Genomic DNA, 24,986 nt, shown 5'->3' on the forward strand with positions numbered 1-24,986 from the left:
ACCAAACAAAAATTTAGATATTTTATTTATATTTTAGTATTTTTTAATTTATATTAAATTTTTTTCTAGAAAAATAAAAATTTGAAAATATAAACTAATAATTTAACAAAATAAAATAACGAAAAGAAAAAAATAAAATTATATATTCAAAAGAATTTTTATATAGATAATATTTATTTCAATAATTTTTCTTAAATTTGTTATTAATATGCTAGTGTAATTTTTTATTTCATATATAAAATATAATTATTTATAAAATATTTTTTTATTTCACAATTAAAATAAATTGAATATTATATATTAATATTTATAATAATATTAATATTTATAATAATAATCATAAATATGCATTCATGAATAATTTGATTGGAATTAAAAAATTAAATATAATTGTTTTTATTCCTTGAAATAAATTTTGTTTATAAGCATCACCAACTATATATTTTTATACCACTTGTCAATCTTTTACTATTTAGATGATCATTTACAATTTTATATTGAATTATTCTATATATAATTTTTTTTTTTAAACGATTTTAAAACGTTTTTATAATCTATTTATTTTACGATCTAAAAATTTATTGTTAGCATATAATGCAGCCACCAGAAGAAAAGAAAAAGACTCCTTATCAACAACTTATGATAAAAATAGCCTCTGTTTTTCCTTCAAGATTCGCTCCAATTTTTTTACACCCTGCAGGTTTGAATCAATTTTTATGAATAAAATACATAAAATTTGTAATTATTATTAACATTTTTATTAATACAGGACCAACTACAGTATTTTTCTGGGCACCTACATTTAAATGGGGTTTGGTAATAGCGGGAATTGGAGATCTTAGACGACCACCAGAAACAATTTCTCTTAGTCAAACTGCAAGTCTTATGATTACTGGCGCTATATGGTCTAGGTATTTTTTAAATAGTATTATTTTCTCTCAAAGATATATGTGTATATATTATTTTAAATAATAAAAAAATCGTATTATTTATCCATTAGATATTCCCTAGTTATCACACCAAAAAATTACAATTTGTTTAGTGTAAATGCATTTGTATGCTGTACAGGAACGTACAGTTTTATAAGAGGATTGCTTTATCATATGCAAAAGGAACAAGAATAAGGATTTTAAGGATTTATTATTATTATATCATTATTATTATTGTTATTGTTATTATTATTATTGTTATTATTATTTTTATTATATTTATTATTTATAGTACATATACCAAAAAAGAAATTTATATAAAAATATTTTATATATTAATTTTGAAATTTTATTTCACAGTAACGCTAACTATTCGAATATCATCATAAGGTTTATCAGTTTTTGGATTTGTTTTTACTTGACTAATATTTTGTACAACCTCCATTCCTTTTATAACTCTACCAAATACAGTATGTTTATTATCCAACCAAGGCTGAAACAAATATAAAATACATATTAATTAATATATATATATATATTAATTAATAGTTATATATATTAATTAAAAATTACACATAATATTATTAAAAAAAAAAAAAAAAGAAAAGAAAAATATCATTTCAATTTACAGTTGGTGTCAAAGTGATAAAAAATTGACTGCCGTTTGTATTTGGTCCAGCATTGGCCATACTTAAAGTGTATGGTCTATCATGTTTTAAATGAGATTTAAATTCATCCTCAAATTCTCCTCCCCATATACTTTCTCCACCAGTACCAGTTCCAGTAGGATCACCAGTTTGAATCATAAATCCTTTAATTATTCTATGGAAAATATGTCCATTATAATAACCATTTTTTGCGTGAACGCAAAAATTTTCCACTGTTTTCGGAACATCTTTTCCAAAAAGATTTAAATGAATATCTCCAAGAGCAGTATGAATAATTGCTTGATCATAAATCTTTTGTACATTTGTAGCTTCTGTAGAGGAAATAATATCCTCTTTTGATGGTCTTTCATTAAAAACATCCCTATCACATTCTTGGCTTTTAGTATCTTCTGGTTCTCTTCTTGTAAACATATAAAATCTATTTTTTTTATAAGCTGTACAAAAGAGAGTTGGATCAGGACGATTCATTTCTAATGTAGGATTTTCTGCAGCTTCCATCTCTACAGTCACTGCAGCTGTAGTTTTTCTCGCTTTTCCCTATAAATTTTTAAAATATAAATTAGTATTAAAATAAAAATATTTACAAATTTCTTTTGTACATACTTGAAATAGGGCTAATTGCATAGGACGAATATTTTCAGGTTTTCCCATAATTCTAATACATCGATTTGTATACAAATTTACAACTTTTACACCTAACATTGTACTATATAAAACTATATAACCCGACTCATCGAAAACTATATTTCCTAAATTTGTTTCTGTTTTATCCAGCTCTCTTTCTACTGCCATTCTAAGCATAATATAATGTTAAAATTTTAATAAAAAAGGATTTAAATATAGTCTAATTTAATTCGAAAAAAATTTTACCTTCGTCCGAATTCCATGTTCGGCAATTGTTGCGTCACTTGTTGTAATTCAGAAAACCTTTGTAATGTTTCATCAAATATTCTATACAATTTTCCAGTACGAAAAGTAAAAACCCTAACTTTTCGATCTCCACTGAGAGAAGCAAATCTTTTACCATCTGGAGATATTGCTAATCCACAAGGATAAGTTTTATTTTTTGCAAATTCGAACAAATCTGTATCTAACTTAGATTCAAATGTAACACATTTAGGAAACTTATACTCCATTTTAGGTCCTGTCCAATATTCTAAAATGCCTGCTTTATCCACAGAGATGCATGTTTCATATATCGAATTATACTACAAATAAAAATTTATATAAGATTATAAAAATCACAAAATACAATTAATTATGCTATTTTTTTTTTTTTTTTTTTTTTTTACTTTCATAGCAACTACAGGTTTAGTATGTAATTTTTCAAAAACATGTAATGGTGTATTAGTCCCTTGTCCATCATAAATAAAAATTTTATTAGATTCTTGAGCAGAAACTGCTATTGCAGATATTGCATCACCAGGAGAATATATCCATTCACAGCAAAGTGGTATATAATCTAGTTTCATCATATTAATCATATCTAAAATAAAACTATTAACATTTTACAAACAATTAAATTATATATAAAAAATTATTAAATATATATATAAAGTTATTTACCAAAATTGATAACATCAAAAATTTTAATTGTTTTATCCAAACTCACGGTACATGCATGAACACCATTGCAACTAGCAGCCATAGATTGTATAGCCATTAAATGTGCACGAAAATGTTTTACAAATTCTATAAGTTCTTCTTGTTTTTTCCAAAATTTAACATGACCATCACAACTACCCGTTATTATAAAATTTGATCTGTATAAATATAAATATAAATATAAAATTATATTACAATTTGGAAATTATTATTATCAAGATTATTATATATAAATTAATATTAACTTTGTTACCACAATATGAGTGATTACATCTCTGTGCATATAAGACTTTTCATAACATTCACAACATGGTAAATTATCTATGTATACTTGCTCATATTCCAGAACTGTAAAAATTAAATAAATAATGCTGAAGATTATATTTAATATAATTAAATACATACAATGTTTAAAAAATTTTATTAAATTCATAATTTTATCAAAGTAAAAGAAATTCAAATATTATTGAGTATTTATTTATTTATCATTAATATAAAATATAATATAAATTTAAATAATAATATAATAATTTAAGGTTATCTCATATTTTTTTCATATAAATATCAATATTTTTTTTATAATTTAAAATCATATTAATAAAATTTTGTACATAAGAGAGAATAAAAAATAAAAAACTAATTTAAAAAAACTTATTTAATTCATAAAATAATAGAAAGAATAAATATAAAATAAAGATTATGATATTCTAACCTTTTTGTTTTTTTTGAGGTACAGCTTCTGAAGGTAATGGACCAATCCAATCTTCTTCATTATCACTTTCATTATGTTCTCTTTTATTACATGACATTGTCATTAAAAATAAAAATATATGATATAAAAAAGTAATACTTAATGTTTAATATAATACAATGTACAACCCTATTCTTAGCTTTACTGTTGTATATACATATATATATTTATTTTGAATTTAAATCTCGTAATATCATAGATAAACTGCATAATAGATTTGATATTCAATATTCAATTTTCTATCCTATATTTTAAAATACTATCTCTTTATTTAATTTATCATTTTCAATTTCCATTATATATATCTTTTTAATTACAAAAAGCTGTTTTAAAATTAAAAAATCTTTCTAATTACAAAAAGCTGTTTTAAAAAAAATTATTAAAATTAGAAATAAATTTATATATTATTATTTATAATTTATTTCAAATTTTATCAGATTTTTATTTATAATGTATTTTAGAATCGATACCATGTATCTATTACAATGCAATATTATTTCATATATTAATACCATGAAATTAATATATTTATAATAGATTTGATTTCCAAAAATAAAATTATATCTTTTTAAATTTTAATATTTAATTTTTTTCAAAATAAAATGTTTTCAAATATTTAAAAATTATTAATATATGATTACAAATTAAAAAATTAAATGATGGAATACAAATATACATAACAGAAATTTTTAGATACATTTTAAATCTTGAACTATAAAAATAAATTGTGAATTAATATTGTATTTATTTGCTTATCTATGGTCATGCATTAAAAGCAAATAGATAGAAGATAGATCCAAAGATAGAGTAAGAATTCAGCCATTTTTAAAGTAAAACTAATTAAAAAAGGAAAATAAATACTAAAATAAAGATAGATATAAAATAAGAATTGATTATATCATCTCTTAAGTATCAAAGACACCTCTTCAAAAAACAAGAGATAAGGTAGAATAAGAATTTAAGACCAGTACTCTGTGTTTTAGAAAGATAATTCTTTAAATAAATATATTTGATATTTCAGAGATAACGCTGATGAACGTTAATTCTTATCCTTATTTCTAACTTTTTGCCATTATTTTCTGTCCTGTGTTTCATTTGTATCACTCTAAAAATGGCGTTAATTCTTGAATTTTTACAATATTTCTATTCTTGTCTTATTATTTACTGTCCTTGTTTATACTTTTTTTTTAGTATGATCATATATATATCAATTAGATATATTTTCATTATTTCTCTTCAAAAATTAACTTAACTTGTAATATATTTTAATATATATCTAGGACAATTCACAAAATTTAAAATATCCTAATATATATAATGATTGCCGATTTTTTTAAATGAAATCATATAATTTGAATATATTAATCGATTCAATTAGTCATTTTCTATAAATAAATATTAGATCATATATATAAAAAAATCATTAATTTATAAAATATTTTAACTTGAAATTTGTTGTAAAATTTATTTATGAAAGACAAAATATATATGCAATATTTTTTTATTTAAAATTTATTTTAAATAATTTATATATTATTTTTTGAATTTTAATTATTAAAAATATATTATAATTTAATAATTTTAATATATTAAAAAATATTGCATAGTTGTGGATATCTAAATAACTTACATATAATAAAAACTCATATTTTAATTATACAATACATAATTTATGTATTTATATTTATATTAAATATTTATATTATTTTCTATTTATAATTAAATATATTTAGACTTTAATATTATAATAAAATATATAATGATAATAAAAATAAATATAAATAAATTTGAAATAATATAAAACATGTTACTGGATCAAAAAAATATTGTATTCTTTAAAATTTTACGAAAATATGAATTTTTGAATGTATAATTTGTAAAAGTATAAATTATTTTTATATAAATATAAATAATATTTTTATATATAATATTTTTTACAATTGAATTTATTATTTCTAATTAATTTTTGTGTATTCTAAAACTTATCAAAATATGAAGAAACAGGAATATATTTAACCTACTCCACTAATATAATTTCAGTATAAAAAGTACGAAGCCGTGTGACGTTATTGTGTTATATATACGGCTTATTTGTTTATAATTTATTTAGAAAGCAATTCATATTAAAAGTTGTTATTGTTATTTATTCAAGTAACGTTCAAATCTGTTGTATTTCTTAATATGACTAGGTAAGATCTAAAAATTTTGAGGTTATATTTTTATATCACGAATCAAAACATTCTAAAAGCAATTACAATTGTTTTATTCCAGTATATTATAATTAAATTTATACGATTTTTATTTTGTTTATGACTTACAATGACTATTTTTAAATTGAAATTTTAAATATTTTTATTCTCAAGGACATTTTTATTTCAAAACGTATAATTAGATTATAATATAAACATTATAAAGAAAGTAAATTATATGTAAAAATAATTTTTTAGTAGAATAATATATTTAAAAAATTGTTAAAAACAATAAGATATATCTCTATTCATATTTTATAATTTCGCATTTATTTGAAATTTTTTGTTTTTGTAGATAAAAATAAAAAAAAAAATAATTTATATGATAAGTGTATATAAATACAAATATATTATTTTAAAACATTCAATAATATACAAAATAGAAAATATAAAAAAGAATAATGTTATTAATTTAATATTTAATTAAAGTACAAAATTTAAAATTACAGATCAAAAATAGAGCTAGGAGATGTAACACCACATAACATAAAACAACTCAAACTTCTCAATCAGGTGGTGTTTCCTGTCTCATATAATGAAAAATTTTATAAAGATGTTTTAGAAGCTGGGGAGCTAGCAAAACTTGCATATTACAATGATATAGTGGTATGTTATATTCATGGACAAATTCTATTAAAAGATATATCAATTTTGAATGATAATTAAATCAAATAAGAGATTTTATAAGAGATTCTTATTTTAGGTTGGTGCAGTTTGTTGTCGAGTAGATACTTCTGAAAATTCTAGACGTTTATATATTATGACATTGGGATGTCTTTATCCCTATAGAAGATTAGGAATAGGTACTGTAATGGTGCAACATGTTTTAAATTATGTTTATAAAGATGGAAACTTTGATTCAATCTTTCTGTAAGTATTAATATACTTAAATATTTAATTATATTTATTACATGCAAAATATTTATTATAAATATGTAAACAAAAATTTATATTTCTATAATTAAGAATACTTTTTTTTACAGTCATGTTCAAATAAGTAATGAAGGAGCCATTGATTTTTATAAAAAATTTGGATTTGAAATAGTTGAAACAAAAGAACATTACTATAAGCGAATAGAACCTGCAGATGCTCATGTATTACAAAAAACTTTACGTCCCAAAACAAATCAAACAAATAATCAACAAACTAATCAATAAATCATTAATCATTAATTTATCACATCTTAAAAACTACATGTTTTCATAGTCTGGTAATAAAATTATTTTTATTGTACTTCCCAGTGTGTTATATAAGTTATAAAATAGAGTTTTATAAATAATTTAATAAAGTTGACAAATACAATGTATATCGACGTAAAAAATATAACTTAACAATTCCATAAATTATTAATACTCAAAACAAAAAAGTTAATTTTTCAATTATTGCCAATATTATATATATTATTAAAACATATTATTTTACTAAACATATCACATTTATAATACTTTATTTATGCCTAATATATTTAATATCTTGTATCAGCTGCATAAAATATTAAACAGCATTATAATGCTGAAAACAAACAATTTAAAATAATTTATGCAACCAACATATTTGTAGTCCCTATTCTTTAAACTTCTTTTTTTTTATTTTATTTTATTTTTTTTTTTTTTTTTTTTTAGAAAATTGAAAGCTTCTTTGCTTTTTTCGCAATTGCATATTCAGTGAACATAATACAAAGATATTAACATTTTGACATTATCATTTAAGTACAATAACTTGAGATTACATGATTTTAAAAATTAGATATTAAATATCATAGTATATTATTAATAAAATATAAATATATAATATAAAATGTAGATAGTAAAACACATTCACATTCACATATCAAAAAACATAAAACTTTTGAAATATTGCAAATTATTTTTAGTCTTTGTACATAAAAAAATTAATTAAAATTGATATCTAAAAGAACGATTATAGCAAAGAAACTTTGTTCCTGCATATTAACATTTAATCTTCAACGAATATTTGCTCCATGCATATAATTATAATGCCAATAACTCCTGTAATCTTTTTGCACATAGATCTGATCCTTCACTTGCTTCTTTTGAAACCTATAAATTTAAATAACTTGCTAATTGAATATAATGTAATGTTATTGTTTTATTTGATAAAAAAATAATTACTGGTGTTAAATTAAGAAATCCATGTGGTAAACCTGGCAATATATCAAGCGTGACTGATACACCAAGCAATCGAAGTTTTCTTGCGAACATAACCGAGTCATCAAGGCATGGGTCCAATTCTAATGTCTATAAAATATTTATATATATAATTTTTTTTTCATATTATATTCTATAAAAAATTTAAGATTTAAGAATTTACAAGCATTTTAACAGGTGGTAATTGTGCTAAAAGATTATCCGATGCAAGATAAGGACTTAAATATGGATCTCTGGGTACTGTGAATATAAATTCTTCCAAAGGACTTTTTATATTTTCTGTATCTAATTCTCTGGATTCTTTGTGCCTTCCACTGAGAGACCATCCAAAAAAAGACCACGATCTATCATTTTTTGAAATATTATTATCTTCACTAATAGTACCATTTCCAATATGTGTTGAAGTATTTGTTCCACAATTTCGATAAAGTTCAAAAAATTTATTAATATATTCTTGAGATTTTGCTTCTTCTTGTAGATGTTCCATTCCTGTTATATTAGAGAATATACAAAAAATATTTATATAAAACCAATTAAAAAACAATTAAAATAAAAAATTAATAAATGATATAAAAATTATATTGTGTTTAAATCATAACATTTAATTATATCTTTATATTTGCATTATTCATTTACTTACCATCAGCTTCTGTTAAAGTAACAGAATTCAAAGTTGAATCAGATGGTAAAGATGCTAACTTATGTGCATCATTTGTTTCATCTCCATTAGGACTCAGAGCTAATGCTATTAAATCACTTTCACTTACTTCAGCAAAAGATTCTGAATCTGATTTTATACATTCAGCAACATCATGTTCTTTTTCTCTAAAAAATAAAAAAAAAAAAGAAAATGAAATAAAAAATAATTGTATGATTTATTCTTATATATAATATTTACCGTGTAACTTTTTTATTATCAGAAGGAATATATGCTTTCAAACAACGAAGAAGAAATCCCATAGGTAATAATGGATCTGACAGACAAAGCAATCGCGAAGGTGATAATACAAAATCAACAAGTACTGGTGTATATGCCATAAATATTCCATCAGGTTTTCTAATATTTAATTGTAAACATTTTAAAGTAATTCCCAAGTTTAAGTTGGCCCCAGCAGAATCACCTATTAAAAAATTATATTATTTATATGCAAATATTAAATATATGCAAAAAAAAAAAAATGTGCATAAAGATATATTAAGAAAATAATAACATGCAATGCTTTACATCTTACCAGCAAGAAGTATTTTTTGAGCTGTACTTCCAAGCAATGTACTTGCATGATTTAAAGCCCATGCATATGCATATAGCACTTCTTCGAGCGCACGAGGAAATGGAGCTTCAGGCGCTAAACTGTAATCTATACTTAAAATAGGTATACCAAGACTTATGGCCCAACCACGTAAGTATGTTTCATGAGATAAAGAAGTTTGTGCTACAAAACCTCCACCATGACAATGAATTATCAATTCATTGGACAATCCATGCAATTCTCCCCCTACTCCACCTGAACCAACCTGAGAAAAGCATGTACTGCACAGGAGTGAAACTGATGTTTCACAAAAATTTCTACTTTATTAAAGGAAATGTGGAAAGGAAAATAATAACTAAAAATAACAATAGTGCTATTTATATAAAATAAGTAAGTCATCTCTTTACCATTCCTAAACGACGTTTAGAACTTAACAGTCTAACATGTATCGGCTTTTTTCCGATATGACTATTTGGTATAGGAATTGATATAGTTGATCCATTTAATGTAGAAAGTGTCAATTCTTCAGGTGGAATAGAAATTACTTGATTTATTGCCAAAGAAGAAGATGTTATAGCGGGCAACTTCCGTGCAATATCTAAAATATATAACTTATATAGCATATATTAAAACAATTATCAAAATATAGCAAGCAATTATTACATTTAAAATAAATTATATATATGTTATGATTGAAAATCACATATATTACCAGTCTCATTCAGAAACCAAAAAGCTTGACAAAATGAAATGTCAGCACGTTGAGATACATCGACGATACGACGAGCTCTTATTTCGGGATCTAACATATATTTGACAGAATTAGCACATCTTGCTAGCAATGTACCATTAGCATAAAATGCTTCACTGAATGTTGCCATACAAACCAGTATAGTCTTTAAAATAGGTTTTAAATTGTCATGAAACTGAAAACAATATTTTTTTCATATTTATGTATCTCACATTTTTACTAGAAAATGACAAAAAATAATGAATCATTAATTACATATATTTTCATCATTACCTGAAATCCTAAACATCTACCATAAAAACAATATTGATTTATGGTTTCTACTTTATTTAAAATTTCATGAGGATTATGATTATCACCTATAAAAAGAGATGGTTTTCCATCATTTATATATTCACTCCATGAATAAAGAGTTTGTAAATGTTCTAAGCAAGTGCACAAAGATGCCAACAATTGTGAGCAAGCCTCAATTTCCCTATAAATATTTGTACTTATTATTGTTAATATAATTTTAGATACAAATATTTAATAATTCTTTAAAACAAATCATAATTACCTCATGTGATAACTTTTACGAAAAAATATAGAATCTTTTTGACAATATATTTGATGACAGATGGAACGAGAATGAATAATACATTTATCTATTAGTACCAAAAAACTTCTATATCCATTACCAGGTGTCTGCACATCAAGATCAAACATTGGTGCAATTCTACTAATTTCTTTATATAATGGTTGCAATTGTATCAAATGATCTAATATAGCCATAAGTGCAGCTCTAATTCTAATACTGTTCTCATCTTGATGTGGCATGAAGTATTCTGCATTAGCATGACATAATTCCCGTAATGCTCCCCATTGTAGAGGTTCCACATCTTCAAATGGTCTATCAAAGTCATCATCAAGTGACATCTGAGCTGTGTCTTGTTTATTCATTTAGCAAATTTTTAATTAATTATTTTAAAATAAACAATAATTGTAGAATCTAGAAAAGTAAAAAAATCACATTTATGCTATCTATTGGTAAAAATTAATAATATATTTTTTGGCAATACTATTTTTCAATGATTTAAGTATAAAATACATAAAAATTATTTAAATGAATATCTTTATAGTTAATAGTAAATATTAATACCTTTCAAAGTTCATCATGTTAAGGTATAAGGTTATCAAATTTAAAGATATTAAAGACATTCAGGTCACTTATAATTATTTTTTATCTTCTGATTTGCACTACATTATGTTTACATTATTAAAATCTTTGTGTACATCATACTTTAATACAATGTTGATTTTTATTTTGGATTTGACATTTCCTAGATATTTATCGTGGTCGCCATATTGTTTTTTCGATCGATAGTATTATCTCACAATACAATCTTATAATATCATACACTAGGTACGAATTAAATGTTATTGACTTTCACATGTGTTCAACAATGAACTATAACTACTACTAGTAACAAATTGCTTAAAGAGTATACATGCATATAGTTGTAAGTAGAACTTAAAATTCGCTTATTATTCTATTTGTATTAAAATGAAAATTAATTTTTTCGTTTAATTTTAACTCAAAATTAAATATAATATTTATAAGTGCACATTTATAAAGAACAAATTTGTTATCAACCAATCGGACATAATTATTAATTAATGCATCATATTAATAAAAATAAAAATGTTGATTATCAATATTTTATCAAATGCTTATGAATTTTTATTACAAACCGATTATAATATTTTATAATAATAATTATTATGATAAAGTATCAATTAATATATATCAATAGATAAGTTATATAGTTTTATAACTAATAAAAAAAAAAAATACTTACCGGACATATACTGCCGGACGTTACTGTTATTTATAATATTAAAGAAACGAAAGTAACGTACATTCGTTTCAATGCTAATTTTGTCAGATTGCTGAATGACAAACAACAATTTGTGATTCAATGGTCGTGACTCTTGTGTATTAAGCAACCAGTCACGACAAATGAATTAATCATAAAGATATATTAACGATATCTAAGTATGGAAAATGATTCTTAGTAATTTTATTATCTAAGATTTTTAGTGTAAAACATATTTTTATATTACATTTATATAAACACCAAGTGTTTCTGATTTATATACAAAATTATATATAACATACATAAATTAACTATTACATATTTTAATTCATTATATGATCTTATTTAAAATTCAATAATTTTTTTAAATTTATAAAAAAAATAACTTTTTAATATTAACAATAATTATATTATTCAATTAAATTAAATATCAATCAATTTCAATTATTGTTCCATAAGAAAAATTTATAAGAAAATGTTGAACAGAATAAGAATATTTCATTTAATATCGATGTTGAAGAATGATTGACATTCAATTAGTAATTATCTTTGTAATTTATTTATTGATAAGTAAAATTACATATATCCACAAACACAATACGTTCTTTTCACGGAGTGTATTAATGCGATAAAATTTGTGAGTGGCGAGGAGAAATCTTTGTGTAATGGAGAGAAAAAGGGAGACGAGGAAGTTAGTTTAATCCTCCGGTTAATAATTTTTCTATTCGTCATAGAAACGTTTTATAGTAAACGTGAAGTTTCCGATCCTACAATTAAAAGCAACTTAAAATGTTCATCATTTTTCTTCGATTTAGATTACGTATCATTTTCTATCATTTGTATATTTTTATTTTCGACCAAATCAGCGATATTTATAAAATATCAATTTTTATCTAATCCGACGTTGATTAAGTTCAACTTGCGTCAATCAATCGGTTTATACAAAACCAAATATTTTATTATTTAAGTGATTCAAGTGATTCAATTGCCGATAACTAAAACAATAATGAACAACGAAACAAAATAATATAAAAATATGATGATATCGAATAGAACTTTGATTTAAGCATAAAGTCACTTTGTTTTAAATGTAATAACGTATAAGTAGAATGTATAAGACGTAAGATCGAAAACTATATATAGCGCTGTGTATAGGCGTGTAAATACACGAGTATTGATATATTGCACGTACAATCGGATTTTTGTATCTCATCATTATTACGATATTAAAGTTCATCAAAGACGCGATAAAATCGTAAGAATCGATCTATACCGAAAGAACTGCAAAAATAAAGTTTAGTTCCGTTATTATTCCCATTTTCGCCAACTTCTAAATCCGAACCGCTACGCAAAGGACGTATTATTTTTTTCTTTTGTTCATTCTTATTTTTTTTTCTTCTTTCTTTTCCTCACTTCTCACGTGTCTTTTTTCCATTTATTTTTCTTTTCTTTAAGCTAAAGTTTAATTAATTACGGTAAATATTTATTACCTCTTTACAAAAATCAATTCTTAAACTTATACAGAGTGACTCGATGCAAATTCACAATATCTTGAAGTGAAAAAATGACACGGGTGCTCTATCGTCAAAACTAGAACAGACTAAAAACTGATATGCTTCCACTTTTCAAAAATTAATCTCAAATATTAATGATCGATCTTTTTTTAAATTCTTTGATCATTTTTTCAATACAATTATAATCAAAATAATATTATATGTTCTCGTATCAAATGCTCGAGTATCAAAACACCATTGGAATTGGATATTCTTTTTTTTTTTTTTGGCATGTATAAAATTTTGTTAGTACTAATCCAAATTTTTTATAATTATGTTATTTAAAAGATGGTACACGAGATAAATTTGGCAAGCATTACAGGTGCTATTCGCATCATATCTTTTGACAAATATAATATATGATAAACAACAGCACATCCGCCAACGTAGGCCAATTGTCATATGGTCGCATACCATCTTCATTCTCTTTTTTTTTTTATTTTATATTAAATAAAAATTACTATAATTGGAATGATTATTACAATTAAAAAAAAAAAAAAAAAGAATAGTATTTTTGTGTTCCTTTTTTCTTTTTAGAGACAACAACATGTTTTCTTCATCAACATCTGTGAATCCGTATCAAGTCAAATTTTTTTTATTACGCGACGTGTCAATGTTTTTTTTTTTTTTCTTCTCATTTAACGACTATATGCTATAGGTACATAATGTATAGTTAATTTGATAGGTGTACATGTATATGCATATGTATATATATATATCTATGTATATATACTGTTCATATATTACACACACACACACACACATACACACATGAACATATATATTTATATATATATATAGATATTTATATTATTATTAACGCATTGATGCTATGCTTTTGTTGTATCTCCATAGACATATGGTTAATTGCTATCATTTTAATATATCTAAAATAATATTTTTAACACTCAGCGATGCGCGAATGTGTGTGCCTGTGTATATACTTTTTTCGTTGGCTCGTTCTTCCACCGGAGTTGCGTGAGACATCTACTATGTTCGCTAAATAGGAAGGCAGCTGCTTCACGTGCGCTTAGGAATCCAAGGATTATTGTTCAATGTCCTCGGTTTGCGCATTCGTTTAATTTATTTTAGCAAAATTAACATAATAAAACAAATGATTTTATTGTAATAAAAAGAAAGTGAGAAGGAAAATATAATTCTTTGATATAAATAGTATCTAAATAAAAGCATTTTAAACCATCATTAATAACATAATAACACTTGCGCAACTAAAATTATTAATATTACTCCTTGTTATAATTATATATAACACTTATCAAATGATGTATGTATATATATATATCATATTAATATGATATAACATATATATATATATATATTAATATAATTAATTTATCGATACAAAGAAATATAATATAAATAAAAAAACGTGCAATATTTATTAAAACAAACGAAAGCTATGCTTTCCCACGCGACCCTGGCTAAAGCGCAGCCTACTATCTTTTGACCATATACAAATATATAAGCATTAAACGTGTAATATATTATCGTCATCATATATAATTAATAATCCTAAGATAGTTATTGTATGAACCATCTTTTGAGAGAAAAAAAAGAAAAAAATTGGTGAAATAAAAAAAAAGACAGAAACACGCTTGCTTTTAACATTCGCCACTTATTCGACCTAAATCTGAGGTACTAATGCCACTCAAAAAAACTCCTGTGTTGAACTGTTCCTCTTATTCGGCAACCTCGACGTGATTCTTTCGATTCGTCCGTTTTCACTGAGAAACACGACGATAACTCGGCCGAATCGAACAAAGCTACCGAATATTTTCCGTGCATACATTCAGGCAGCACCTCGATAAGATAGTGGACATTTGTTATGGAATGATAAAATATCTTGCTTCTCATAATAACTTTAGATACGTGATTCATGATTCAATTTCTTATAAGTATAAAGTTGTATAATCTAAGTAGACGTTAAGTACTGAAAAGGTCGCTGAAAAAATCAGGCAGTGGGAATCGAACGGAGATGAAAAAACAGCTGCAATCACGAAGGTGAACGTGCATTGATCGCTGTTCTGATATTTTAAGAGTATCGTATCGAGCATATACTTTTGCATAGTGCTATGTAATATGCTTATCATGTTTTTTTTTTTTTTTTTTTTTTTAATCGGATTATATTTTTATGCTGTGTAAGCTGCTACCGCTGCTAACATTTCTTCTTATTTTCATTGTATTATTTAAGCTGCATTTACTTTTATTGCCATTTACTATCTCGAAAAATATCAGAACTTAGAAATATACAGCAAAGAGCGCAACAGCACGCATATTATGAATGCGTCATCACGAGATACGTTTCTTCTAACGCACACGCATTTCCTATTGCTGAAAAAACAATGTCCGTAATTGATCATAGTCCACAGCCTTCTAATTGAAGGATATCGCGTATAACATTAATGAGTGATGATTCTTTTTTTGTTTTTTTCTTTTTTTCCTTTAAATTTGTTTATCATTATGAGCGCTCCTTCCTGTGTTTATTTATTTTGTTAATAACATGTATGACAAACGAAAACAACGTGTATGAGATACTTCCGAAGACAACATTACGCCCTTCCCATATGGCACATTGGCATGTTGTTTCCCTTTCGAATTGTCTTGTAGATAATTCTGATACGAGTATACGAATCGACTCATAACATTTCTATCTACTAGATGTTATATGAAAATTGCTTTATACATATATCATAAATCGTTATGTTTCGTATAACGTCGCGAGTTATTATAAAGAGACGTGACACATAATGATATCGTATCGCAATACCTATTCGTCTATGGACAGATTTTATTCCATATATCACTAAGACATAGATTTTATATATTTTCGGAATCTTCGGAAGAACCTCGAACCTGAAAGGTATCTTACACTAACAAAATACTATGAGATTCTTGAAGAACATACGCGAGAACGGACAATTAAAGATCAATTTCAAATAAAATCTCTTGTAGACCGAGGTGATTAAATTATTCTTTGATCTCGAAATATTTATATGTAGGATTTTCATATCCATTGATTTGCATGTTTGCAACATGCCGCTCCTCTGGTGTGGCCGCTTGGTCAACTTCAATAAATCCCTGTTTGATAATAATAATTATTATTAATTATCAAATTTCTAATTAATTAAAATTTTTATTTTTAGGCATACCTGACTATGAGGGCTTCTTGCACTGCGTCTTTTGAACACTGCTACACCTACTACTGCTGCAGCCATAAGTGCAATTCCAGCAAATGCAAGTGTAAAGTAGACGGATCGACTTTCTCTGTGATACATCTCCCTTCTTACAGAGTAACCCTATGTCATAAATAAAATAGAAATATTTTTTTTATACCTTTCTTATAAATATCATTTTTTTTTTCTAGCGACTTGTTATCCAACTATATTTACCGGTTCAGAATGGGAAATGTCATGTGTCAAACTATGAGCTGCCCTAACAAGTCCTTCGCTGTGCATAGCTGCCGGTTGCTCTGGTTGTTGTTGAATATCTTTGTTATCATTTATCGAATCGCTTTCTTCTTGTTGTGCCTGTTCTGTACGTAATTCACCACGTTCAGCTTTGCGTTGCTCCTTGCGTGCTCGTTCCAGTTGTTTTTGATGTTCTTTTTCTACAGATTCAATGGACCTCGCTTAAATGTAGTCGGTATTATACTTTTGTTGTATTTCCTTTTCATTTATTAAATTTACCTTGTTGCTTACTGGTAACATCGGCCTGATATTTATCTAAAATGGCTGCTTCCGCTTCTCGTGTCATCGCTAACAGCAGTCCAGGAGTCTCATCTTTGCTCCTGAGGGCCAAAACGTAATCATCCATAAGGCGGCCAATTTTTGCGCTTAAATCAGGATACCTAAATATAATGAATGAAATGCTCCATATAGTATTCTTAATTAAGTCAAAGTATATTTCTTTCTGCTCTGTCAAAATCTGGAATCTAGTATTCTGAGACGTTGACGTTACGCTATTATCGACGGACACATTACCGTTCTAACATCAACAGGCTCTGATTGGTGATTCTATCGATTTCCGCCAAGTGCTCCAAGGTTGCTGGCTTTTCGCGTTGAGCTTGTTCCAAACTGCTGTCCAGCAGATGTTTGTAATGAGCAATAGTATGATGCCTATCTTTGTGAAGAGCACGAAGCAACTTCTGGAGACATTTTTGAATGCGATGCATCTAAATAAAAATAAATATAATAAATTATTTGCGATTGCGGTGAAATACTTGAAAAACTTACATTTGGTGGTGTCTCGTTCAAAGCAGCTGTATAACATGACATCGCTTCTTCGTTCCTTTGTTTAACAGCTTCCTATAAATTGATAATATAATAAATATTATATTGTATATATTGTATAAATGATATATAAATTATAATTAAAATCAAATAATAAGAAAAATAGAAAATTTTTTCAAAATTTTTAAATTATACATTATTTTATTTCAATCAAATTAGAATTTTCTTTAAAATTTCAATGTTGCAGAAAAAGAAAATTATTTAAAAAATTTTAAGATATAACATTTAAAAATATATATACAAACTAAACTTATCTATATATATATATAAAATAAACATATAATACAAACTAAACTAATTTAACAAATCAATAAAATTAATATACTTAATTTTTATCTTCAAAGACAAATGCAATATTCATAAATATCAAAAAGATTCCAATTGTACAGTGTATTTCAGAAAGATATAAATCTATATGAAAAATTAAATGGAAAATATGAAATGACACTTTTTCAAAATTCGAATTAATATTGAAAATTTAAATATATATCCAATATTATAATACCAGTATATAACGTTTAATAAATATCATTATGGCGCTTATATCTTTTTCTTCTTCTTTTGTGTGCATATTGAAATCATTTTAAATACAGTTTACCAATATCGTTCTCAATTTACTTTCTTATTCCCCATTTTTTTTTTTTTTTAATTTATATTATCAATTTTGAAAACACTTTGAGATTCGCACGCCAAACGTATCTTTCATCCTATTTAAATCTATAAAAGTTTTCTTTCTTAAACGAGAAATTGCTCGCCACTTGCATCCATTATTCTAAATCACATACTTGTACTCTTTGCTGATGCATAGCGCTTAACTGATGCTTCTCCGCGGCACCGCTCTCTTCTAGAGCAGCAACAGTTTCCTGGAATCGCGCGGTCATCCATCGTTTGAAAGCATCAGCAGCAACTGGGTCGTGGGCACGAATATCCTGATACTTTTCCTCGAGATCACTCCAGTCCTTCATCACCTGAAAACGTTGTAGCACAAAGATTTCGACACTAGTGTCCCGCGAGATAATAGCTATCTCTCGAAACTCGATTTTACGTCTTCTTTTTTATAACGCTGTTTCTTCAAATTCAACTCGCTTTCTTCGAAAATCATATTATTTAAAATGATCCAACGAAACTAAAATAAAATCAACACAAGCAAAAAACGAAGATAACAATAATTAATAAAAATAATACTTTGTGTGTGTGTGTGTGTAAAAAGTAAGAGAAATTAGAACGAGATGGATGGTATCACCCGCTTACTTTTGTTACTTTCTCCTTGTGCACCTCTTCGAGCCTCATTTGTGCTTGCTTGTAGCTCTGGTGCTCGGAACGAGGATCGAAATGAGTTAGATATGGATCCGGTGTGCTCTGTGACTGCGAAGATTGTTGTGTGCTCGTGCTAACTGGCAATGGCATTGCAGTTACGTCTTGTTTCGGTTTTTCCGTGGTTGAAACCGTTGTTGATAATCGACTGGACAAAATGAACATTATACGATTATTTATATTGTATCGTAAATAACGTAAGAAATATTTGAATTTAAATAGAAATAAAATGCTAATTAATAATTGTTGATCAAAAATATGGAGAAATGAATTGGAGAGAGTTATTACGATAGGAATCCTCGTAGAGAGTATATTTTATAAATTATATTATATCGCAATTATGCAAACAATAAATACTCATTAATAGAGCATTAATTAAGCATTAATATTATAAGTACTATTTAATTAAAATATGAAATTAATGGATTACAATAATATTAACATAGATGGATGTACTAATATTTGCAGAAATATGAAATAATATATATTTATCTGAATTATTGTAATCGAAATAATTATCCACTTGGATATAGAAAATCAAATATCAAATATAATTCAGGATTAGTTTAATGCAATTATTTCCATACGAAAGATTGTAATTTCTGTTCCTAGTGAAAGTATAAATTGCTTATATAATCTTCTGAGTGTTAAAAATAACTAAACGTAGCTAATAAATTCCATTCTTTTGCGATTTTAATTCCTTCTGTACAAGCCAGTACAGCTAATAACACGGATATATTCTCGCATAAAGATTCTTTTTTTTTTTTTTTTTTTACATTAACATAATTTATAATAATTTATATTTTTATATAAATAATTTAAAGTTGTTCCGTAATGTTTAATTGTTAAAACTTGTATTAAAATATATAAATATAATTTTATCATCATTATTCCTCTCAACATGTAATTTAAGGATCAAGAATTAATATCTTTTACCTTGTCGTAGTGTCGTAATTGTAATCATCATTGAGATATTCCTCGTCACTTTCATCATCATCCGGTTGATCATTGAGTCCATCTTCGGGATCAGCTTCAGAATCATCTTCATCATCTGCATCAGTGTCCAAGCCATCATCGTCTTCGAGGTCATCTTCATCTTCGTCGAGATCTTCGTCAACACCCTTTGGAATCGGCAAGTCGATCGGTTTTTTGGCTTTCAAATTTTCTGCAAATTGTAGGTAAATATTAATAGATCTTTATAATTATTGAATTTATTGTTAATTTTCTGTTCATTTATTATTTTTAAAAGGATCCTCTAAAGAATAGAAGTGTAAAAAAAAATAACTAAGAATTTATATAATATTTTTTTCAGTTTTTTTTTTTTAATAATAACATGATAATAACATAATTTTTATTTCCTATTTATAATATAATTCCAATCAATTTTACAATTTTACATTTATTAATTTTAGAAAAAATGCCAAAAAACTTTAAATTTTAAGAGAGTGAATATTTTATTAATATTTAACGTATATGACATTTTGATGAATGACACGATGATAAAGTATCATAGTTAAAATCAATGATAAAATGTGATATTAAGCCAAAAACTAACATATAAAATATTCAAAAGCATTAACATATTCACAATATTAATATAAATATATACTTACGCTTTTAACTAAAATAGAAAATATATTATCAATTATTTTGGATATATTCAAATATTGTTTTTTCATAATAATTTCAAAAAAATATTTACGTAACAGTACATAAATTACAATTAGTAAAATGATAAATATAATTAGAAAATTTTATTAATATCAATTATTAGATTAAAAACTACGTTTTTAATTAATTTCATTTCAATTTTCGTTCATTGTTGAATATTATCGAAAGTACAAATTTTAATTAAAATATATATTTTATATTTTCAAATGAGTAATTTATTGATTTATTATTTTCACAAATATTTGTTCAGTTTCAATCAATTGGACAAAGGAAATGTCATCAAATATAATAAATAAAACAAATTTGTTTTATTTAGGAAATTTATCTCAAAATATTGTTTTTAAATCGTATTATTTTTAAATAAATTTCACATAATTTTTTATTTATTCAAATAAATAATAATAAAAAAAATATCAAATAAAGAAAATTATTCCATTGTTTCATTCAAATGATGAAATAACTTAAAATTAAATCATTTTTTTATCCAATATATCTGAAACCACAGAATTATTTATTTTTATTTAAAATATTTATCTCAAAATTAATGTTTTTAAACCATACACAAATCTCTTCCAGTCGCTTGAAACAATTCAATTAACAGTATCCAAGATACAAGAAAACCTCGACTAACGATCAATTTTCCATTCGACAAAGATTTATATAAATTCATACTGCATTCAAATGCATACGTGCATAGTCAAAAAAAAAAAAGAAAATAATAATATTAATAATAAAATAAATAAATTAAAAAGAAACAAACTTCAATTCTTTCTAAAAAAAAAAAAAAAAAAAGACACAGGGCTTAATTTGCATAGCAAAGGTAAAAAGCTTCCTCGATAATGATACTGGGCGTGGAACAAATGCAAATCGCGTGGCGCGCATTTCGAAATCCGCCCCCTAGTGGTATGCAACCACCGCGTGCCATCCGCGATTTCGCGTCCCTTCTGCACCGTGAAAAACTCTAATTTGTCTCTGTTATGTTGAAGAGGACAGCCGTCTTGACTAACTAGGTTCTCGAGATGTCCCATTCTCCGAGAATAGACACGCTGATGAGCTGACTTCTCGAGTTGTGCAAAGGCAGACAAAAGCTTCGCCCGTCGTCGTATCCTAGCCGCTATCCTTTTATCTGGGTCACGCGGCGGTTGTGTTGGCACTTTTTCCACCGGAATATCGTTACGTTTATTGCACGTATCGAACCAAGCTTCCAACGTGTATATCATCCCTCGATTTCGAGATTGTGGGCGAAAAAGGATATCAAGATTCGATGAGCGATGGATAGACCGAAAGGAACGATCAGAAAACTCTTGGCGATATCCAAGGTGGACGGTTTTCCGCGTATTTTCACGGACACAGAGGGAAGACGAACGCTTTGCCAGCTCGTCCGTGAAAATTGCCGCCGCTGAAAACTGTGAACGACGGTTGCCTCTCTGTTTAAAAATAGCGCCATAAACAAAATGTGCAAACAAGTAGCTTTACTATGGTGTCGTTGGTGAAGAGTTTAACGATACTCAAGTTGCGTTACGTGTCGGTGAACTGGGTAACGCGAAGGAAGATGCGTCGAGAGCATCGACGTTGAAGATTCGTCGTGTCTTTTTTTTGTTTTTTTTTTTTTCAATATAAAAATGATTCAAATATTTTATTTCGAATCATTATTGTTGTCGAAAATGAAAAATGTATAAATCGATGTTGAAGGATTTTGATTGAAATGACAATCGAAAATTAAATTTCAGAAATACGAATTAATTTTGTTATTAAGTCTGCGATTTTATAAGATGAAAATTGTAAAACGTGTGCTATGCTTGGCATTTTTTAACTCTTTCGTATACGCCTTGCGATCTGATTTCTGTACCGAATCTTTAGACGAGATATTTTGTGGGAATCTTGATAAGAAAATACGCGAGACATGTAATTCAAAGCATCGTGTGGACGTCATCACGTGAAAAGATATCATGTCTATAGATGTGGAGGGTTAAAAAGGGTTAATATATATTCAAGGTTATAATTTTAAAACGGAACGAAATGAAAAGAATGAAAAGGACTTTTCTATATATACGAACGAATATATGATCGATATACGACTCAAAAATACTTTCCATTTGAAATTCTATTTTTCCCTTTATCACAAGAGAATTCGATATCATAAACGAATCTTTTCGCAACGAATTGAACGCAAATAAAAGCATCGAGGTTTCGATCTCTCTGTGCGGATGATATTACAATTAATTTATCGATGATAAAAATTCATGAAATAAAATATATAACGAACAAAAGAAATCTCCCCCCCTTTAAATATCAATCTTTCCTAGCATCGATCAATTATTCGCATATTTTATCAGAATAACTCCATCCTTGTCTCCGCAATAAAACGGACATATAAACTGAACACGACTCCATTTGTTTATATTTTATTGCATACACGAATTACACGTTTCCCGAGTTTGAATTTTATGTACAAGTTGTCCAACATTGTGTATCGACACTTTAGATATACATACATGTATATATACACACGCATATCGTGTTCATATCGTTGCCCGAAACGATAAATGTTAACAAATATTGCTTTTCTACTCGTGAAATGTACTAATCGAAAAATTTATCCTTTTTACTTCTCTCCCTAAAAAAAATCTCAAACCCGCTTTTTCATATCTCTACCAACTTTTTATAAAATAATATAACATCGCAACAAAATAGATCACGTAGTAATCGCGATTCGTCCATTTTCGTAATCGTGAGGAAAGAAAGAGAAAACAAATCGGCCAGATCCCCCCGTAACGTATTCATCCCTGTAAAACCGCCTCTATGAATCAGACATCGCGCCGCAAACTCGTCAACAACCGTGCATAATAAACCCCCCGAAGCGGCACGCGCGATGCCTGCTCGACCATCATCGTTGCGGTGGCGGAGGTCGGAATTTCGTCGGGTGATTCATCGGTCATTCCCTATTGATCAGGTTGGAAAGGCAGTGTCGCGAATCAAGCCTGGTGGCAGAGCAGACAGTGTGGCCACCACAGTGGATTGTATGGCGGAACTCGCCCCCCGTCCGTAGTTTATTAGCGGCACACATGGTTATCGTGGTATCCGTGGATTGAAAAGAAAAGATGCGCAGGAACGGAGGGAAAAGCCATAGCGTGTTACGTTGCGCAGTCGTCGGCGGCCGTTATTGATTGCACGAGGGAGAAAGATAGAGAAGCAAGGCAAGGGTAAACTACCCTCGTCATGGGGGAGGGTGAATCGAAATATACCCACTTTCTTAATGCACCCCCCTCTGCTCTTTTTCTCTTGCCTTCTCATTCGTTCTTTTCCCCCCTCTTTTCGAAACTGTTGTTTCAAAAGTCAACTCGATTCGAGCAAATGAAGCACGATGACTTGTTTGTGAAATTAATTTACCGATTCACATCTCGTTTTTCTAGATTCGAGAGAGAGAGAGAGAGAGAGAGAGAGAGAGAGAGAGAGAGAGATAACTGTCAAAATAAAGATTAAAGGAATTTTAGAGAGAAAGTTACTGTTATTTTTTTTTTTTTTTTTTACAAATTGCATTAAAGAATAAGGAGATTATCGGATCAAATGCAAAATTTAAACAAAGATTGTTGGGGGAGGGGGAAAAAAATTCTTAAACATTTAATCTGAAATGAAATTCCACCCGATTCCCTGAAAATTAAATCCAGAAAGATTTCCCTTGCCAGACAGGGAAATCTCCTATTCCCCACTCGATATCGAGCAAATACAGGAACAAACGTTGAATAAATTTTAATACTCCGATATTTCTTTCTCTTTTTTTTTCGTTTATTCGAGACGTCTCTGTTCGAGGTCCTCTTAAACGGTTTGCGAACACGTCACGTCACAGAGGCGTTTTTCCAAACGTCGAGTCTCCTTTGTGGATCGGTTAAAAGCATTTACATACATCGAT

At 26.7% G+C, this 24,986-nt stretch overlaps 5 protein-coding genes across 20 annotated transcripts in view; 2 read left to right on the top strand and 3 right to left on the bottom strand.

Annotated features, from left to right (window-relative positions):
- The first annotated feature begins 3 nt into the window (after positions 1-3).
- Positions 4-1,268, top strand: LOC100864984 (uncharacterized). Its single transcript, XM_086910478.1, has 3 exons — positions 4-700; positions 770-911; positions 1,001-1,268. The coding sequence occupies exons 1-3, from the start codon at positions 595-597 to the stop codon at positions 1,122-1,124; spliced, it is 372 nt and encodes a 123-aa protein (XP_086766604.1). The 5' UTR covers positions 4-594; the 3' UTR covers positions 1,125-1,268.
- On the bottom strand, positions 1,158-4,161 carry LOC100864869 (peptidylprolyl isomerase domain and WD repeat-containing protein 1). Of its 2 annotated transcripts, XM_012483571.3 has the most exons (8): positions 3,915-4,161; positions 3,448-3,550; positions 3,164-3,360; positions 2,890-3,083; positions 2,468-2,805; positions 2,201-2,390; positions 1,559-2,134; positions 1,158-1,422 (listed from the first exon to the last, which is right to left on the bottom strand). In XM_012483571.3, the coding sequence occupies exons 1-8, from the start codon at positions 4,015-4,017 to the stop codon at positions 1,279-1,281; spliced, it is 1,845 nt and encodes a 614-aa protein (XP_012339025.1). In that variant the 5' UTR covers positions 4,018-4,161; the 3' UTR covers positions 1,158-1,278. The 2 variants fall into 2 exon arrangements, with proteins under 2 accessions (XP_012339025.1, XP_031770962.1); XM_031915102.2 differs by lacking the exon at positions 3,915-4,161 and having other exon boundaries at positions 3,456-3,550.
- An 897-nt stretch (positions 4,162-5,058) lies between these two features.
- Positions 5,059-7,509, top strand: san (Probable N-acetyltransferase san). Its single transcript, XM_003691581.4, has 4 exons — positions 5,059-6,142; positions 6,652-6,808; positions 6,906-7,072; positions 7,186-7,509. The coding sequence occupies exons 1-4, from the start codon at positions 6,135-6,137 to the stop codon at positions 7,358-7,360; spliced, it is 507 nt and encodes a 168-aa protein (XP_003691629.1). The 5' UTR covers positions 5,059-6,134; the 3' UTR covers positions 7,361-7,509.
- On the bottom strand, positions 7,401-12,384 carry Hsl (hormone-sensitive lipase). Of its 3 annotated transcripts, XM_086910492.1 has the most exons (12): positions 12,211-12,384; positions 11,511-11,770; positions 10,929-11,360; positions 10,646-10,847; positions 10,334-10,547; positions 10,029-10,219; positions 9,604-9,886; positions 9,270-9,492; positions 9,012-9,196; positions 8,535-8,860; positions 8,336-8,461; positions 7,401-8,263 (listed from the first exon to the last, which is right to left on the bottom strand). In XM_086910492.1, exons 3-12 carry the CDS (start codon positions 11,309-11,311, stop codon positions 8,195-8,197), a joined length of 2,202 nt encoding a protein of 733 aa, XP_086766618.1. In that variant the 5' UTR covers positions 11,312-11,360; positions 11,511-11,770; positions 12,211-12,384; the 3' UTR covers positions 7,401-8,194. The 3 variants fall into 3 exon arrangements, with proteins under 3 accessions (XP_086766618.1, XP_031770961.2, XP_086766617.1); XM_031915101.2 differs by lacking the exon at positions 11,511-11,770 and having other exon boundaries at positions 12,211-12,366; XM_086910491.1 differs by lacking the exon at positions 12,211-12,384 and having other exon boundaries at positions 11,511-11,867.
- Positions 12,385-12,771: 387 nt separating this feature from the next.
- Appl (amyloid-beta-like protein) overlaps positions 12,772-24,986 on the bottom strand; it is a 43,685-nt gene continuing 31,470 nt past the window's right edge. For 2 of the 13 annotated variants that reach the window (XM_086910497.1, XM_086910495.1), the window contains 9 exons: positions 20,342-20,570; positions 19,343-19,553; positions 18,877-19,050; positions 18,035-18,106; positions 17,783-17,973; positions 17,489-17,649; positions 17,192-17,430; positions 16,952-17,098; positions 14,879-16,880 (listed from right to left, as the gene is read on the bottom strand). In XM_086910497.1, the coding sequence (XP_086766623.1) occupies positions 16,770-16,880; positions 16,952-17,098; positions 17,192-17,430; positions 17,489-17,649; positions 17,783-17,973; positions 18,035-18,106; positions 18,877-19,050; positions 19,343-19,553; positions 20,342-20,570 (1,535 nt within the window). In that variant the 3' untranslated portion in view covers positions 14,879-16,769. Of the gene's footprint in view, positions 16,881-16,951; positions 17,099-17,191; positions 17,431-17,488; positions 17,650-17,782; positions 17,974-18,034; positions 18,107-18,876; positions 19,060-19,342; positions 19,554-20,341; positions 20,571-24,986 lie in introns of all 13 variants that reach the window. The other 11 variants (XM_086910503.1, XM_086910502.1, XM_086910494.1 and 8 more) reach the window with 7 other exon arrangements.

The sequence above is a fragment of the Apis florea genome, unplaced genomic scaffold, assembly GCF_048593485.1.
Source record: "Apis florea isolate Af1SG1 unplaced genomic scaffold, ASM4859348v1 contig_3193_pilon, whole genome shotgun sequence".
Classification (NCBI taxonomy): Eukaryota; Metazoa; Arthropoda; class Insecta; order Hymenoptera; family Apidae; genus Apis; species Apis florea.